This window comes from Haliotis asinina, chromosome 16 (assembly GCF_037392515.1).
Source record: "Haliotis asinina isolate JCU_RB_2024 chromosome 16, JCU_Hal_asi_v2, whole genome shotgun sequence".
Classification (NCBI taxonomy): domain Eukaryota; kingdom Metazoa; phylum Mollusca; class Gastropoda; order Lepetellida; family Haliotidae; genus Haliotis; species Haliotis asinina.
In genome coordinates this window covers 38,950,428-38,967,104 of record NC_090295.1, presented here as the reverse complement: position 1 = coordinate 38,967,104, position 16,677 = coordinate 38,950,428, and the positions used below count along the sequence as shown (strand labels likewise).

The window sequence follows — 16,677 nt, the reverse complement described above, 5'->3', positions numbered from 1 at the left end:
ACCAAAGTGTTCAGATAACGAGGTCTGACTGTATAATTATATTATGTTATTTTTGCAAGAGGGACCATCATGTCCACAACAGTATCTAGGCCTTAAGAAATACATGCTTTTAAAACTCCTCACATCTGAGGAGAGTCCCATGGGGAAATGTTTGTTTTTTCTGTCTATAGGACAAATACAACAAATGTAAGTTAGCATTAAGGATTAAGAAATCATGGGTACAGCAGCAAGGTTTTTGTGTATTTTTAGAAAGTACTGATAAGAATCATATCTGGGCAGACAGTTAAGACTAGCTGAGCTTATTCTGTTGATGGTTGTTGATGGATGGATGTGATGGTTACCACGACTGCCAGGCTGTTCTCAGCAGTTATTCACTGTACAGGGGATGATTGATAATTTCTGAGTTCCACACAAACAGAAGGACATGAAGTTGGCTGAGACAACCTTGCAGGCGTACCCCCCATCATGGCAGGCCAGACACTAATCAATCAGCTACAGTAGCAATAATCCATGGTTTAGGGTCAGCTAAGCTTTATGTATATATGTTGCTTATTTAGATTTATTCAGGAGGGTGCACATTCCAGAATCAGAATTTTGGAGATGAAAAGTTATTTGCTTTTGAAGCTTCTGGCATATGATCAAAAACACATTAGGTACAATACAGTTCTGTTTGAATCTTCATCAGACAGGTTCTTGCAACAGTTTGTGACTATCACTAACAAGAGTGTATCAAAATCAAGTTGCATAAGGGTGAAAAATGTGTCATGTTAGTTTAAAATGACAGCTGTTTGTAATTGTGGTTTGTGTACAGAATTATGTCTCACAATATACCACTGAGGGCAATGTTATGCTACATGAGGGCAGTTATAACAGGTATGGAAGAGTTATTTCCCTTTGTTACGTTGTCAGCAGTGCCAGAATCAATGTGAAGTAGAGCGTGGGTTAATTTGAAATGTTTGTCAGATCCAGGATAGCATAACTGATATGATTACCCAGAAATCACTTCTTGCTCGAATTGCCATGCAATTTACTCACGGGATTGTCCCCCTTATATGTTATTGGGTAACCAGATGATATCTATTATAAGACCTTTGGCTGATAGTGCTATGTCTCCCATGTGTCCATGTACCAGCAGAGGGTGCATTCTGTGTTTGTGTCAGATCGGAAAAATTACGTGATCATAATTCCTCAGAATGCATATGCTGTAATTAACTGTAGTAACATATGGCTGTAAGTATGGTTCAGTTTCCAATCCACTACCAATGTAAAACCTGCAGAGACAAATAAGCAATGGTATGAACAATGTTCCACCATTATGCTCTTGAGGTCAGATGCTTGAATGCTTATGGATACCTTGATGTTTTAATAGTCCAGGGCACAACTATACTTTGTTGTACTGTGGCAATGTTATGCGGAATGTTGCACCCCGGTGTTGTGTTATGTTGTGCACTGAATGTTGTACTATGATTGCAGGGAGGAAGAGCAGGTGTTCTCTAGGTCAGTCAGTCAACCCTAATTCTCATTCAGCTAATCAACCCACTGTGAACTCACCAACTTTAATACACTCTCTCATATTTCCTGCAATCTCACCTCTTTAGTTAACTTTCTCACAATTCTTTCCTGCCAGCTCACCTTCTTTAATTAACTGTCTCTGATTATTTCTGCAATCTCACCCTCTTTAGTCAGCTCTTTCTGGTCTTTTGTGCAGTCTCAATCTCTTTAGTAAGCTCTTTCTGATCTTTACTGCAATCTCACTCTTTTTTATCAACTGCCTCTGATATTACCTACACCCTTATCCTGTTTAGTCAACAGCCTCTGATATTACCTACACCCATATCCTGTTTGGTCAACAGCCTCTGATATTACCTACACCCTTATCCTGTTTGGTCAACAGCCTCTGATATTACCTACACCCTTATCCTGTTTCATCAACAGCCCCTGATATTACCTACACTCTTATCCTGTTTCGTCAACAGCCTCTGATATTACCTACACCCTTATCCTGTTTGGTCAACAGCCTCTGATATTACCTACACCCTTATCCTGTTTGGTCAACAGCCTCTGACATTACCTACACCCTTATCCTGTTTGGTCAACAGCCTCTGATATTACCTACACCCTTATCCTGTTTGGTCAACAGCCTCTGATATTACCTACACCCTTATCCTGTTTGGTCAACAGCCTCTGATATTACCTACACTCTTATCCTGTTTAGTCAACTGCCTCTGATATTACCTACACCCTTATCCTGTTTCGTCAACAGCCTCTGATATTACCTACACCCTTATCCTGTTTGGTCAACAGCCTCTGATATTACCTACACCCTTATCCTGTTTGGTCAACAGCCTCTGATATTACCTACACTCTTATCCTGTTTAGTCAACTGCCTCTGATATTACCTACACTCTTATCCTGTTTGGTCAACTGCCTCTGATATTTCCTGCTGTTTCACTGTCTGTGGCCAATCTACTCTTCTTCCAACTGATTTTCTCTTGTAAGCTCTCTTGAGACTTTCCTACAAGCCCACAGTCTGCAGTAAACTCACAGCTTTGCTGTCACACTGTCTGTAGATCTCAAGTGCTCTAGTCAACTCACCATCCCATAATCTCTGTCTTTACTCAATTCACCATAAGATGATCTCAGTCTTTAGTCAACTCACCATAACATAATGTCAATTTTAAGTGAACTCACCATAACATAATCTCAGTCTCTAGTCAACTCATCATAACATAATCTCAGTCTCTAGACAACTCACCATAACATAGGCTCAGTCTTTGTCAGCACACTGTCCTGCAATCTCACTGTGTGTGGTCAGCTCAACATCCAGTATTCTGACTGTCTGGAGTCAACACGTCCTGTAATCACAGGCTGCATTCTGATTGATGCTGTACACATCTTATTTTGAGGGGTATGCGTGGCCAAGGCTTGTGTCGCATAACCAAGATGTCAGAAGTTGGGTTCTTACACTGCACTACCTGATCACACCTGGGTTTATCAGCACCAGACCCATCACATGGGCCACTTTAGGCTTCCTTTGCCCTTTAAGTGGAACATCCTGTGATAAACCTGAAATCTAATTGAGTTCAAAGCACAATCATAAAACCTGGCTCACTGAAATTGTTGAAATAATTTGATCATCTTAAACTCATATTTCAAAACATATCCATACTTCTTCTGTTAGAAGTACTGTTAATATTTCAGCTGAAACACATCTGGTTTCCCCTGTACCTCTTGCTGTCTAAATTGCATCCTTTCAGAAATGTTTGAACACTTTTCAGATTGAAATATGTCGTTAATTTCCATTTTTTCCCACATGCCATGTCATTCAGTGACTTTGGAGAACCTTGCTGTTGTATTTACAACCTCTGTCCTGCCTCTTCATACCTCCATAGGCCTTCAGCAACCCATGCTTGCTATAAAAGCCGACTATGCTTGTGGTGAGAGGCGACTAACAGGATCGAGTGGTTAGCCTTGCTGACTTGGTTGACACCTGTCATCAGTTCCCAATTTTCGCAGATCGATGCTCATGTTGTTGATCACTGTCTGGTCCAGACTTGATTACTTACAGATCGCCACCATATAGCTGGAATATTGCTGAGTGCTGCGTAAAACTAAACTCACTCACTCACTCACTCACTCACTCACTCACTCACTCACTCACTCACTCACTCACTCACTCACTCACTCACTCACTCACTCACTCACTCACTCTTCGTACCTCCAGCCACTGTGGGAATTGCTCCAAACAGTTTCCATGGTACGTAAGACTTTTGTTGCTGATGGAGAACACTGAAGACTGGGGGGTCGTATTTTCGAAATGTTCATAGCCCGAAAAGCTATTAACTGTGATCGAAGCCAGTGTGTTAAGAATGGGCTTAAGAAGTTTGTAAGTCTATGAATATTTTAAGAATACCTAGCCAGTGTGTGTTGTCCCATCTTTCATTATTTCATGAAATACACAATATTCACTATGCTGAAATCACATCCAAGCCCAGTTAATTCACACAGATGCCATGAAAAGGTTAAAAAATATGAAAGATAATTTTGGAAAATCTTCCTGAAAAATTTTATTGATATATGCTCAAGAATGGTTTTGATTTTGATATGGTCCCTCAGAGGTATTGTTTTCCGACAATGAAAACATATCAGTCAGCTGTGAAATGTTCTCCAGTTCACATACACCCCTTCATATGCTGTCTTCATTATGGACAATATCAATATCACTTTTATCAAGAGGAGTATTCATTCATTATCAAAGATCAATCTGTCTCTTGTGATATTCAGATCAGCTAATCTGTACTTGATTGATCGATTTCTGCAACAGTCATGCTTTGCTGGTAAAGGTGTCATGTAGATCAAAGGTTTACACTTCAGAGAATATTGCTTGTGATGCCTAATCAATTCTACATTGAACAATTACTTGTATTTGTGCTTTACGCCACTGAAATGCACTCTGAATATAATGATCATCATTTTTCATAGTAGAGATCAGGCTTGAGCTTTTCATGAATATGCAAAATGTCTAGGAATCTGTGACCCACTTTGTCACTATACAAAGTTGCCTCCCTTAGCTGAACAAGGAGCCTATGGTCTAAAATGGCAAAGGAACTGTCCTACCGTTCAGTTAGACTGAACCTTATTATTTTCACATGTTTGTTAATGAGATGGAGCTTCCTGATACCCGGTTTATTAATAGAATACAACATACACTGGACGTGTCGCTTCCTCTGAATGGCATGCCCAAACAGGTGTCCTGGTTCCTCATTTACACAGATCAGTTTCTCGTGAAGTTACTTACTTGCTATTTTCTCACGATATATTTCACCTACAGTTCACTGGTGTGTTCACCTGTGCACGCAAAACTGCTTTACACTTTTTTACCTTTGTAGGATTGCTATGTTGATAGTGAAATGATTGTGATAAAGGGAAGAGTTCTGATGTATTTATGTGTTATGGACAGACTAACTATGAATCACAGACTGCATGATATTTAGTGAAATCATTTCAGCACATAATTTTTTGTTTATTTTTGTAGGTTATGACTGTGTATTGATGTTGATAAGTATGTTGGCAAGAAACAAACATTCTTGTGAGCATACCACATGGTGTCTGTTGATTCAAATGACTTTCACATACACTCCCTGACCTTGAAAAACATAATTGCTTTGGCAACTGACTGTAATTCCTATCTGATTGTAATACTGCCATTCTGCTGATTCTGAAGAGAAGAATGCTCATTCCTGAGACTATCCATCACTTTTCTTCTCTGACTGTCCAGTTGTCATGTCACACCATGTGCAGACTTGCTCACTTATAACAAAGTGTGATCTGTAGCTACAAGAGTATTGGGGCAGCCAAGTGGTGAACGCTTTTCCTTTTGACGCCAATGACCCAGGTTTGATTCTCAACATGGGTACAAGATGTGAAGCCCATTTCTAGTGACTCCCACCTTGCTATTTGCTGGAATGTTGTTGAAAGTGGCATAAGACTCCTATCTCTCTCTGTTAGCCTAGAAACTGGTGTTATTGTTATATTGTACAGTTATAGATATTGTGATAGTGTTTGCATATAACCATTCACTTAAACCCTTGTGTTAGTGCGTAACAGTGTATGTGTTACTGACAGAGTGTGACCTAAGTAGCCACAGTTTGTTTTGTTGAGTTGTGTCCCTTTCCAATACCAGGATCTGGTGATAACAAGTCAAAATCTCTGTTGTGATCCTGTTATTGTCAGTACCAAAATGGTCTGCTGGCATGCAGTGACACAACTGAATCAATTGTGGCTTCAAACTTATCTCACTTAATAACTTTTCTCTTGCAGGGCAGAAAATACTCTAGGAAACATTCTCAAGAAGAAGAGCTGGAGGTATTTTATTATGTCTTTGACAACTTTAACAATAACATGACAATATGTTCATACAGGGTGTATTGTCAGATTAGAATTGTCTGTTATTAAATCAAATTGTGATTTGGATTATAAAATTATTGTTTCCTCAAGTTTCCACAAAAACGGTTCTATGAATATTGATTATTTCAGCCTCTGCAGCCCGATGAATAAGTTTTAAACTAGCATCAAATAATAGTTCTGCAGTAGGTAGCCAAGTGGTTAAAGAGTTGACTTGTCACGCTGAAGGCCCAGGTTTGATTCCCCACATGGGTATAATGTGTGAAGCCCATTTCTGGTGTCCCTTGCTGTGATATTGCTGGAGTATTGCTAAAAGCAGCGTAAAATGATCCTCGCTCACTTGTTCACTGTGTATATAGGAGGTAGGTGACTTATGTGAATTTTATGTTTCAGGAGATCGAGTTACATTCTGTCCACAAAAATCTACTGGGGAGGGAAGTAAGTTGTCATTACTTATAATTGCACAATCTGATTAGTCAGTCACAGTAAGTCCTGTACACGACAGCTCACCTGTGGAGACATCATGATTTTCTAAAACTTATACAGGTCTACTTGACTGTAGAAATCATGATTTAGCATCAGAGGTTAGCTGTACATTTTGACCTCGTGTATTGAGGTGTACAAGTCTGTTCAACTTTCAGATCCTAACAACTGACACATGGAACACAAAGTTTGCATATATACCTGGAGAGAAGTCATGCCATCTCTTTCTCTTTGTCTAATATACCAGTTCCCATAACTGAATATATATTATACCATTACTGTTTAATACAGATACCCTTGCTGTACTCTGACAGGGCACCTATGCATACAGAAGGCTAAAAGTCTGCAAGGACTTTTCTAGGTAGGACAGACAGAATGTGGTAGGACAGACAGACCATGGTAGGACAAACAGAACAAGGTAGGACAGACAGAATGTGATAGGACATACAGAACAAGGTAGGACAGACAGACCATGGGAGGACAGACAGAACAAGGTAGGACAGAGAGGACAAGGTAGGACAGGCAGGACAAGGTAGGACAGGCAGGACAAGGTGGGACTGACTGACCATGGTAGGAAAGACAGAATATTGTAGGATGATGGGAAGACACACAAAACGTGATTGGACAGACAGACCATGGGAGGACAGACAGAATAAGGTAGGACAGACAGACCATGGGAAGGCAACAGAACAAGGTAGGACAGACAGACCATGGGAGGACAGACAGAACAAGGTAGGACAGACAGAACAAGGTAGGACAGACAGACCATGTGAGGACAGGCAGAACAAGGTAGGACAGACAGAACAAGGTAGGACAGACAGAACATGAAAGTATTCCTGTCAATGCTCATACTCTTTTTGTATTTCCAGGGCAGAGACAGAGAAAGGACTTTCACGGAAACACATCGTTGAAGGTAAAGTTGAACAGGAGGTTTAGCTAAGTGGATAAAGTATTCCCTAGTCAAATCTTAGTCACAGGTTCTTTTTTCACCCAGTGTCAATATGTGACCCCAGTGTCAGTTTACATTTTGGGTGTCTGTGAAAATATTCTTCTGTGCAGTTTCTCAAATGCTTGCACTTTCTGGAAAGGATGCATTACGTCAGTGCTGGCAGTGAGGAGGTTGCTTTGAGTTTCAGTATTTGTCACATGTTTATTTATGCATGACATGATGATCAGAGAGTGATATGATGTTGCCAGGTCTGAAGGGCTCTCTGGAGAGGTTGCAGCAGGACTATGTGGACATCGTGTTCGCCAACAAGCCAGACTCACATACACCAATGGAAGGTAAAGATAATTTTGTTTCTGGAGCATGTCTTCATGTCTATGACACCTGTCCACAAGGACATTCATTGTATGGACAGGACATTCATTGTATGGACAGGACACAGGACGTTCATTGTATGGACAGGACATTCTTGGTATGGACAGGACATTCATTGTATGGACAGGACGTTCATTGTATGGACAGGACATTCATTGTATGGACAGGACACAGGACGTTCATTGTATGGACAGGACATTCATTGTATGGACAGGACGTTCATTGTATGGACAGGACATTCATTGTATGGACAGGACATTCATTGTATGGACAGGACTGTCTTTCATTGCTTCAGGCTCTATGCGACAAAACAAAAACATGTACCCCAGACAAGCCTAGAGTTAATGGGAAATTTAACATTTAACAAACTAAATTGGTTAAATGGGAAGTGAAACACACTTACCCCTGTCCTCTATTTACAGATCATCAACTGAGGCATAAAACAGCATTTGCTCACTTCAAAAGTCTCTCCTTTATGCCTAATGCTAAAAGACCTAAACTAGAAATGTATTCCAGTTTAGGTCTTTGAAGAGTCTCCAAATTGGCATTTGAGAATATTATGTGCCATAAAGCAACATTGGCTCTCATCACTTGCTAGCAAAAAGTGGAATCAAGCACCTGCATGTACTTACCCAAATCGGAATTGAGTACCTGGAAATGTAAGAAATACAGCGTTTCGGCCAGCTGAATTTTCGGTCACGATTTGACAAAAATTAATACAGAAAACTTGAAAAAGTGGCAATAAGACATTGAAACTGATCTCAGGTTATTTAATTTACATCTGTTTAACTAATATAGAGAATGACAGCATTATTTACATTCCTGTTTGAAACACAGAACTTTTTGTTCCCATGGTTATTGTAACATGATTCCTCACTGCTCATGCACAGATAAAGTACAGTCGTTAATAATTACCTCCATTAATCCAACAAAACCAAGGATATAAATGTGTGTTATGTCAATACTGATAAAAGATGAATTATTATCTGCCCTTGTCATTACAAGTTCTCTCCCTTTCTGGGTACTCGATTCCCATACTCGATTCCCAGAAATAGGATTCTAGTATCCGAGTACCCATCCCAGCCCTATCACCTACTCATGCATCAATGAAACATCATTTAAAAAAATGCAAGAGAAAGACAATGCCTGAATTTACATCAGAGCATCTCTATGTTGTGAAATACTTGCTGGGCCCTCAAGACTAAACCAAGACAAAGTGGACTCACCTTTCTCCCACAAACACTGGCCTGTACAGCACAAGTGCATGCAACAGTGCCAAATAGGTCAACACACAATATTCATAATCAGTGACCAGTTAGTTTCAGATTTCCCTTATTTATACCATCAGATGATGCTGACAACTTGATCACTAAATCATTGCTGCTGTATATTTTCGAATGAAATGTGATCACTGTCGCATACAGACATTATCCAAGCCACGGTTTCTGAACTGTTAGTACATTAGAGTCAGTGCTTGTTGGCACTGATTTCCTTGTCAACAGCATAGTGCTAATTGTGTGTCGGCACTAACCATGCCAATACTGATATGTAATCTGAGATAATGCAGTTTACATCTGTCAAATATTTACTCAGGTAGTGATAGGGAGCTGTGGCTCTTTATATCAGGCAATATCACAGCATGTTGCAGTATTGGCTACACACTTGGGTGATATAGATTGTTAGAACCATATAGGTGTTGGCTAGATGCCATGTCCCAGCAGGATGCAGGAGAAAGTATTTCATTGATTGGCCAACACTAGGCTGACCTTACTATCAATAATTTATTACTAGAGCCACGTCAGTGACTGTTTCAGTTTTGTTATCAAGCCCATCAAATATTTACTTGTGGTGGAAAAAATTGTTGGATTTAAATGTGGTGTTTGTTTATTGCCACTCTTAGCAATGTCCCAGTTATTTGACAGCAATCTGTAAATAATGTAGTCATCATTGGTTGCTTTTTTTGGCAAGTGTCCAGTGAAGATATACGGGGCAGAATAGTTTTTCAGCAACCTTATAATGCTTGCCACAAAAGACGACTAAGTTTGTTGTATGAGGCGGCTAATGGGATCAAGTCGATTATTGTCGGTCACCATATACCTGGAATATTGCTGAGTGCTGTGTGAAACTGAACTCACTCACTCACTCAGTCTTATAACAAGCAAGGATCTGTCACTTTGGATTGATTACAGCTTTAAAAAATATATATTAATATATAGGTATGTTTTTTACCAGCACAATTGAAGGAACTAAACTTGTGACTTTTAGTGAGTGTTTATTTTTCTGTTTGAACATTAAATGTATGTTAACATTTTGAACTTGTGCAGAAATTATCACAGACAGCCTTGACACTATAATCAGTCGCTGATGAAAGGCAATGTTTCGGAGTGCCCACTGTCTGTAAAACAATTTAATTTTGGTAGTGCTAAAGAGGAATGTCCTTTTGAAAGAGTTAAAATCATGAAATTGCTGTATTAATGTGAATTTCTAGCAAGCTGTTCAGGTACAGTGTCCTAATCAAAGGAAGTCAGGCCATTCATCCTACTCACTGGCATCACTAGCAGCAAGCAATACCAAGGTCATCTGCTAGCTTCCTGAATACATACTCAATATTCAGAAGAACACCAGCATCTTTCATATCACTGTAGTTTAACTGTCATATTAATTTATTATATGAAAGAATCCAGAGTTCCGCTTCTTGTGAGTAGTGGGGAATGTGAGCCTACATGGCTGTGTGGCCTGAGTATCTCAGTGGAGTAAATCACATTGTCGTTGATGTAGATGGCATCTTGAACTGACTGTGGCAGACCCTTATCATGAATAATAGTAGTTGTGAGGGAATCAATATAGTTCTGCTGGGAATCTTCCTTGCAGGGAAACCATACCGTTTGCTGAACAAGATCAGGTCCAAATTGATACCAGTTTTCTTGATATTTCATCTTAACCTGTTTTGACAGAAGTGAAATTGATTCATGAAGTGCTTGCACAAGTACACAGAGGTTAATGAAGCTTACTTGCTTGTTGAAGACAGTGGTACAGTTGACTCATAACACAGGCACAGTGACACTTAAGTAGCTACTGGGATACTGTCTTGTAACACTGGGACACTGTTAAATATCAATCATTAATAAGAGTAGGGGAGGCACTGGAAAAAGTCCAGTGGCTGGTGGTTGAGGATTCTTCCTGGTTCTGGCATCCTGGGCCTAGATTTTTTTAGCTCTCTTGGCGCTCAGATAGTCATAAGTGCTATACGTTAACATGAACATACGACTATGTTAGTGCTAAGATAGCTTCGAAAATCCAAGCCCTGTTTTGATCTGACCCTGATTAACACTCAAGTCACTTGCTGTATCATGCAGTACCATGGTTTGTATCACTGGTTTAGTGTTTTCACGTTTAGTTACCCCAGGTTTTGTTATTGTGAATAATAGCAGAGGCAGTGTCTCACACTGAAGGAATGGGTTTGATTCTGTATATACTGACGTGTGTGAAGCCATTTTTGGTGTCACTCACTATGATACTGATGGATATTTTGCTAAAAACCTACTCACTGACTTTTGACCAGATTGTCTTTGCTGTTGCAGAGGTGGTGCGTGCTTTCACCCACGTCATCAACCATGGCTGGGCCATGTACTGGGGGACGTCACGGTGGAGCCCTATGGAGATCATGGTGGGTGTTTCTTGGTCAAACCTGAGAGGAACAGTACTGTAGCACTTCCAGGGGTACAACCATTGTATCCTTATATCTTTGTCCAAACTTGAATTCCAAGTGAAAACAGGCCCCTAGTGGTTGGTACAAGCTGAATAGAAGAGATCTCTGGTGCTGAGGTACAGTTTGACAAGAATTTAAACTTATGATTGTGAGTTCTCCTGATTAAGTTTTAGGTTTGAAAGCACCATTCATGTGCCCTTAGTCTTCACCAATATGACCTCTGAGACTTGCAGTTGCTCTATGTCTTAAAGTTATTGAATGTAACATTATAAATGCAGGACTTGCTGCAGGTTTTGTGGACAGTTATAGCCTCACTTCGTAATAAGACCCATTTTAGAGTAATATTCTGCCATGATGTCAAGTATTCCATGTAAATGCAAAGTCGGTATGTCCTGCTTGTAGACCAGCATTTTATGACACTTCAGTAATACTGTATATGGTCATGCTTCATGTACACAGAATGTCAGCCTTCTCATTTCTTTGATTGAATAAAATCTGTAGTCAACCGTTCTGACCGTAGTCAACCGTAATTATGATATTCTGTATTAAACTCTTTTGTGTCAATCGTGAAGGTCTGTGGATGTATCCACCTTGACCCAAGGTGTGCGTGTTGTAGGAGGCGTACTCAGTGGCGCGACAGTTCAACCTGATTCCCCCAGTAGCGGAGCAGGCAGAGTACCATCTGTTCCAGAGGGAGAAGGTGGAAATACAGATGCCTGAACTGTACCATAAAATAGGTAGGTGTGGGACAAGACAAGGAGGATCTTAACTTAAAGTGCCAGACTAGTGATCCAGCGAGGTTGAGGTACTGGGATCGAGTGTGGAGATTATTTCTGTGTTGCCACACGTGCAGTGAACTTGGGCAAAGAAGGGAGTTGAGATTTATCATACAGTGTGCAGTTGAGATTCAAGTGGGGACAGCCATAACTACAACACATTCAGAACTGGGATGTTGTTAAACATTTTCTGGTTGTCTTATCAATATACTTCCCCTACCATGTGTAACTGTCCTCCCATATTTTAGAATGGAAAAAACAGGTTCAAACTTGTGAAAATGGCTCTCGAGAATGCTGTGATACTGTTTATACTGAGACACACTGATTGTTGTAGGTATCGGGACAGTGACGTGGTCCCCTCTTGCCAGTGGGATCCTTACAGGGAAATACGATGATGGCGTTCCCATCTACTCCAGAGCTGCCCTCAAGGTCAGTATATCTGCTCAGCTCCTGGTAACAACCACAGGATGTCAAGATAACTTCCATTATTTGTTTCTGAAAAGTAATTTCAAGAAAAATGATTTATTCCACAAAATATTTAAAAATTGTGATCACCTCTGGTTATCTTGTCCCGCATTACTCCCAGGTAAAGAGGACCACCAGTTAATGAAAACCACCTCCTCATACCTCAGATTTCAGGGTGTATTTCTCCATCTGAGTTTTTTATTCTACTGTTTTCAGGGCTACAGCTGGTTGAAGGATAAGGTGTTGAGTGAGGATGGACGACGACAGCAAGCCAAACTGAGAGAGGTGGCAGTGATTGCCGACAGACTGGGCTGTTCTATAGCACAGCTCGCCATAGGTGGGAGTCACAACTAGCCATTAGCTTAAAGGGGGGCTTGGTACAGGTCAACTGGCAGTTCTCACTGTGCTAGGCATAAACTTAAAGGGGGACTTGCTCAAGTCAATGAGCAGTTCCTACTGGACTAGACATAAGCTTAATGTCAGCTGGCAGTCCCTGGTACACACAGGCGTAAAGGGGAACTTGGCTCAGGTCAACTAGCAGTCCCAATAAGATTCCTATCCAATATTCATTATAAATTTCATCTTAATACATCTTTCTGGTACTACTCTATTATGAGATAGAACTTAATTCATTTCTAAAGAAGTGGGTGGCTATTTGTTGTCATCAGTGTCCCCAGCTCTATTGTAAAACATTGATGAGTCAGTGCATTTTTTCTGTTTAATTGTATGGTGAAAAATATAATGTTATCATGCTTGGAAAGTGCCAAGATTTCAAAATATTGTTTTTTAGGAAGTTAATAACTAACGTTCCCTCCTTATCCCGAATATAGCTGCCTTTCCTCCTCACTAACACTGCCAACAGGCTAGTCATTGTTTGGCTTATTTATCTCAACATCGGATTTGTTTAATCACTTTTTCCATTTTTTACCCTTGCCAGTTTGTCCCTAAAATCACGTTGGAAATTCAAGTTGGACACTGTACTTAATAACAAACCCCTACCAAGGTCACCGCCAGGGTCGCAGCGGTGTACGTTGTCGTGGTAACAGAACATTTACATTACCCTTGTAACAGCCCACGTGGCTAGTAAAGACAGGAATCAGAAGTGTTGTTATATGAGAAGCTTGTCTGTGGAATAGATTCCTTGGTTTGAAGTGCAGGAACATTTTGTTTGTTGTCCATGCTTATACTGGGTTTCTGCCAGTTTTAGTCCCGTGATCTTACAAAACGTTTCCGTCACATTCGGAAGTATTTTATGCAAATTAAAAGTAAATAGGACAAAAATGTTCCCTTGAATCCAGTATTTGTTTCTTAGATGCAGATTATCCTCAGGTCACCTAGCAGTCCCAATAAGATTAAAGTATAAGAGGGAGACAACGTATCCTTCCTTGTATGTTATTTACAACATGTAGACTGGGCTCTGTATCATTGAGCACAGTTCCCCTTTAACACATGTATCAAACCTAGCACATTATTATATCTCATCTCGTTTCAGTCAATACTTCAGTGAAGCTGACAATCATATACAGTCATCCCTTGCAATAACATGCTTCACGATACCGTGGGGTAATCCATGGCTCCCAAGACCCGCGTTATGGCGAGGGATGACTGTATCTCTAATAGCCATCCCCAGTAAGACTGAATGTTAGTGACAGGGAACACCACCTACCCATATGAGTTCATTTGCTTGTCTCATTATACAGGATAATAATTCTCTCTTTCTTGAACATGTAATTTATAAAGTCCTGATAGAAATACTTCCATGGACTGAAATTGCCGTAAACAATTCCATATGGGGTCTCTGGTCAGAGTATGTCCGTTGAATTCCACTTGTTGTATGAAAGCAATTGAATTGTATCGGGGAGTCAGGTGATTTGCTTCCTTTGGAAATCAAATTTAAATGGATATTATCTTATTCCCCTCACCATTTCAACAAAATCACAAAATATCAGGAATATTGATTACTATTGTATTCTAATATCTACAAAGTGAAAACAAGCAATTATGGTGATAAGAAATAATTCTTGCAATGGTGACCATGTGGACAACCAAAGACAGATCTGAACTTTTTCATTATTGCTGTTTTACTGATCTTGTGACGAGAGTTTTTAATTATGGCTTCAATGTATACCCAACACCTTTACACTGACATGAACTTTGGACTGGTGGGAAGTAACCAATTATATCAAATTGTGTGTACTAGTTTCATGTTATGCCTGTTTCTCGTCTCCAGCGTGGTGTGTTAAGAGTGAGAATGTTCACTGTGTCCTGCTCGGAGCTTCCAATGTTGATCAGTTGTATGAAGACATCCAGGCCCTACAGGTAAGATTTATCTCCCTTTGCCTGGTGGGGCGCCCATCTCAGCTGTGCGTGATTCACTGCATGTACTTTCTTTGCTGTTCACAAGCTAATAACACTGCTAAGCTGATCACATGGACTACATAAGTTCTTGCTTATTTGAAACTGCACAAATTGCAAGCCTGTGAGTCACTGTCAATGACATGTAGAGTTTTTACTAGTTGAATTTTATAGAACCAGGGAAATAAGTCGTTTACAGTTAGCTTAAAACAGTTTGCCAACATTTATTATATATGCTGGCTATATTCACCATTTCTTTAGCCATGTTTAGAATGTAAGGACTTTTGTTTTGTTATAGAGTAATAATAAGTACACAATTTGCCCAGGATTCTTTTAAAAGATTTTGTATCACTTTTTCATGTTTTTTTTATGTTTGAAAGATTAATTTGTGATATTTTCAGTATCGTCTCCAAAAGGAATTATAAATCTACATGAGTTTTCACTAATCTGAAATGGCAGAAGTTGCAAAATTTGGAATTGGAATGTCCATTTGTCAAGGAATGATTTCAGGAGTGCAGTCTTTTATAATACAATGTAAGGAATGGTTCCCTGGTTCTGGCTTTTAAAGTGTATTTTTGCATTTGTTTGAATTGTGGTTACTGTGAGTCATGTCCTCATGAAGTTATTTCTACTGCATTGTTTCTGACACTTGGTACTATAGATCATATTAAAAATGGCATACCTTCAACTCTAGTGCTACGAAGTGATGGTTTTATTATTAACATTTTAGATTTCTTCAACTGAAATACTTTGAAACCTTGTGACTTCCTTCACAGAAAGCATTATTTTTCCTATCCAATATTCGTTATAAATTTCATCTTAATACATCTTTCTGGTACTACTCTATTGTGAGATAGAACTTAATTCATTTCTAAAGAAGTGGGTGGCTATTTGTTGTCATCAGTGTCCCCAGCTCTATTGTAAAACATTGATGAGTCAGTGCATTTTTTCTGTTTAATTGTATGATGAAAAATATAATGTTGTTATGCTTGGAAAGTGCCAAGGTTTCAAAATATTGGTTTTTAGGAAGTTAATAACTAACGTTCCCTCCTTATCCCGAATATAGCTGCCTTTCCTCCTCACTAACACTGCCAACAGGCTAATCATTGTTTGGCTTATTTATCTCAACATCGGATTTGTTTAATCACTTTTTCCATTTTTTACCCTTGCCAGTTTGTCCCTAAAATCACGTTGGAAATTCAAGAGCGTTTGGACACTGTACTTAATAACAAACCCCTACCAAGGTCACCGCCAGGGTCGCAGCGGTGTACGTTGTCGTGGTAACAGAACATTTACATTACCCTTGTAACAGCCCACGTGGCTTGTAAAGACAGGAATCAGAAGTGTTGTTATATGAGAAGCTTGTCTGTGGAATAGATTCCTTGGTTTGAAGTGCAAGGACATTTGTCTGATACAGATCGTTTGTTGTCCATGCTTATACTGGGTTTCTGCCAGTTTTAGTCCAGGGATCTTACAAAACGTTTCCATCACATTCGGAAGTATTTTATGCAAATTAAAAGTAAATAGGACTAAAATGTTCCCTGAATCCAGCATCTGTTTATTTGATACAGATTATCTTCCTTAGCTTGTTCTCCCAGTGCCATTGCTTGTAAACTTCACCAAAGTGATTAACATCTAAGTGCTAAGATCAGTGTTGGTTTTCC

General features: G+C 39.7%; 1 protein-coding gene across 13 annotated transcripts in view; it reads left to right on the top strand.

The window, feature by feature from the left end:
• Nucleotides 1-16,677, top strand: part of LOC137267857 (voltage-gated potassium channel subunit beta-2-like) — a 138,313-nt gene that overhangs the window by 93,103 nt on the left and 28,533 nt on the right. For 5 of the 13 annotated variants that reach the window (XM_067802293.1, XM_067802290.1, XM_067802289.1 and 2 more), the window contains exons 6-15: nucleotides 1,474-1,497; nucleotides 5,821-5,865; nucleotides 6,298-6,342; nucleotides 7,257-7,300; nucleotides 7,585-7,671; nucleotides 11,290-11,375; nucleotides 12,034-12,154; nucleotides 12,528-12,622; nucleotides 12,875-12,995; nucleotides 14,889-14,977. In XM_067802293.1, the coding sequence (XP_067658394.1) occupies nucleotides 1,474-1,497; nucleotides 5,821-5,865; nucleotides 6,298-6,342; nucleotides 7,257-7,300; nucleotides 7,585-7,671; nucleotides 11,290-11,375; nucleotides 12,034-12,154; nucleotides 12,528-12,622; nucleotides 12,875-12,995; nucleotides 14,889-14,977 (757 nt within the window). Of the gene's footprint in view, nucleotides 1-1,473; nucleotides 1,498-5,820; nucleotides 5,866-6,297; nucleotides 6,343-7,256; nucleotides 7,301-7,584; nucleotides 7,672-11,289; nucleotides 11,376-12,033; nucleotides 12,155-12,527; nucleotides 12,623-12,874; nucleotides 12,996-14,888; nucleotides 14,978-16,186; nucleotides 16,294-16,677 lie in introns of all 13 variants that reach the window. The other 8 variants (XM_067802284.1, XM_067802283.1, XM_067802285.1 and 5 more) reach the window with 3 other exon arrangements.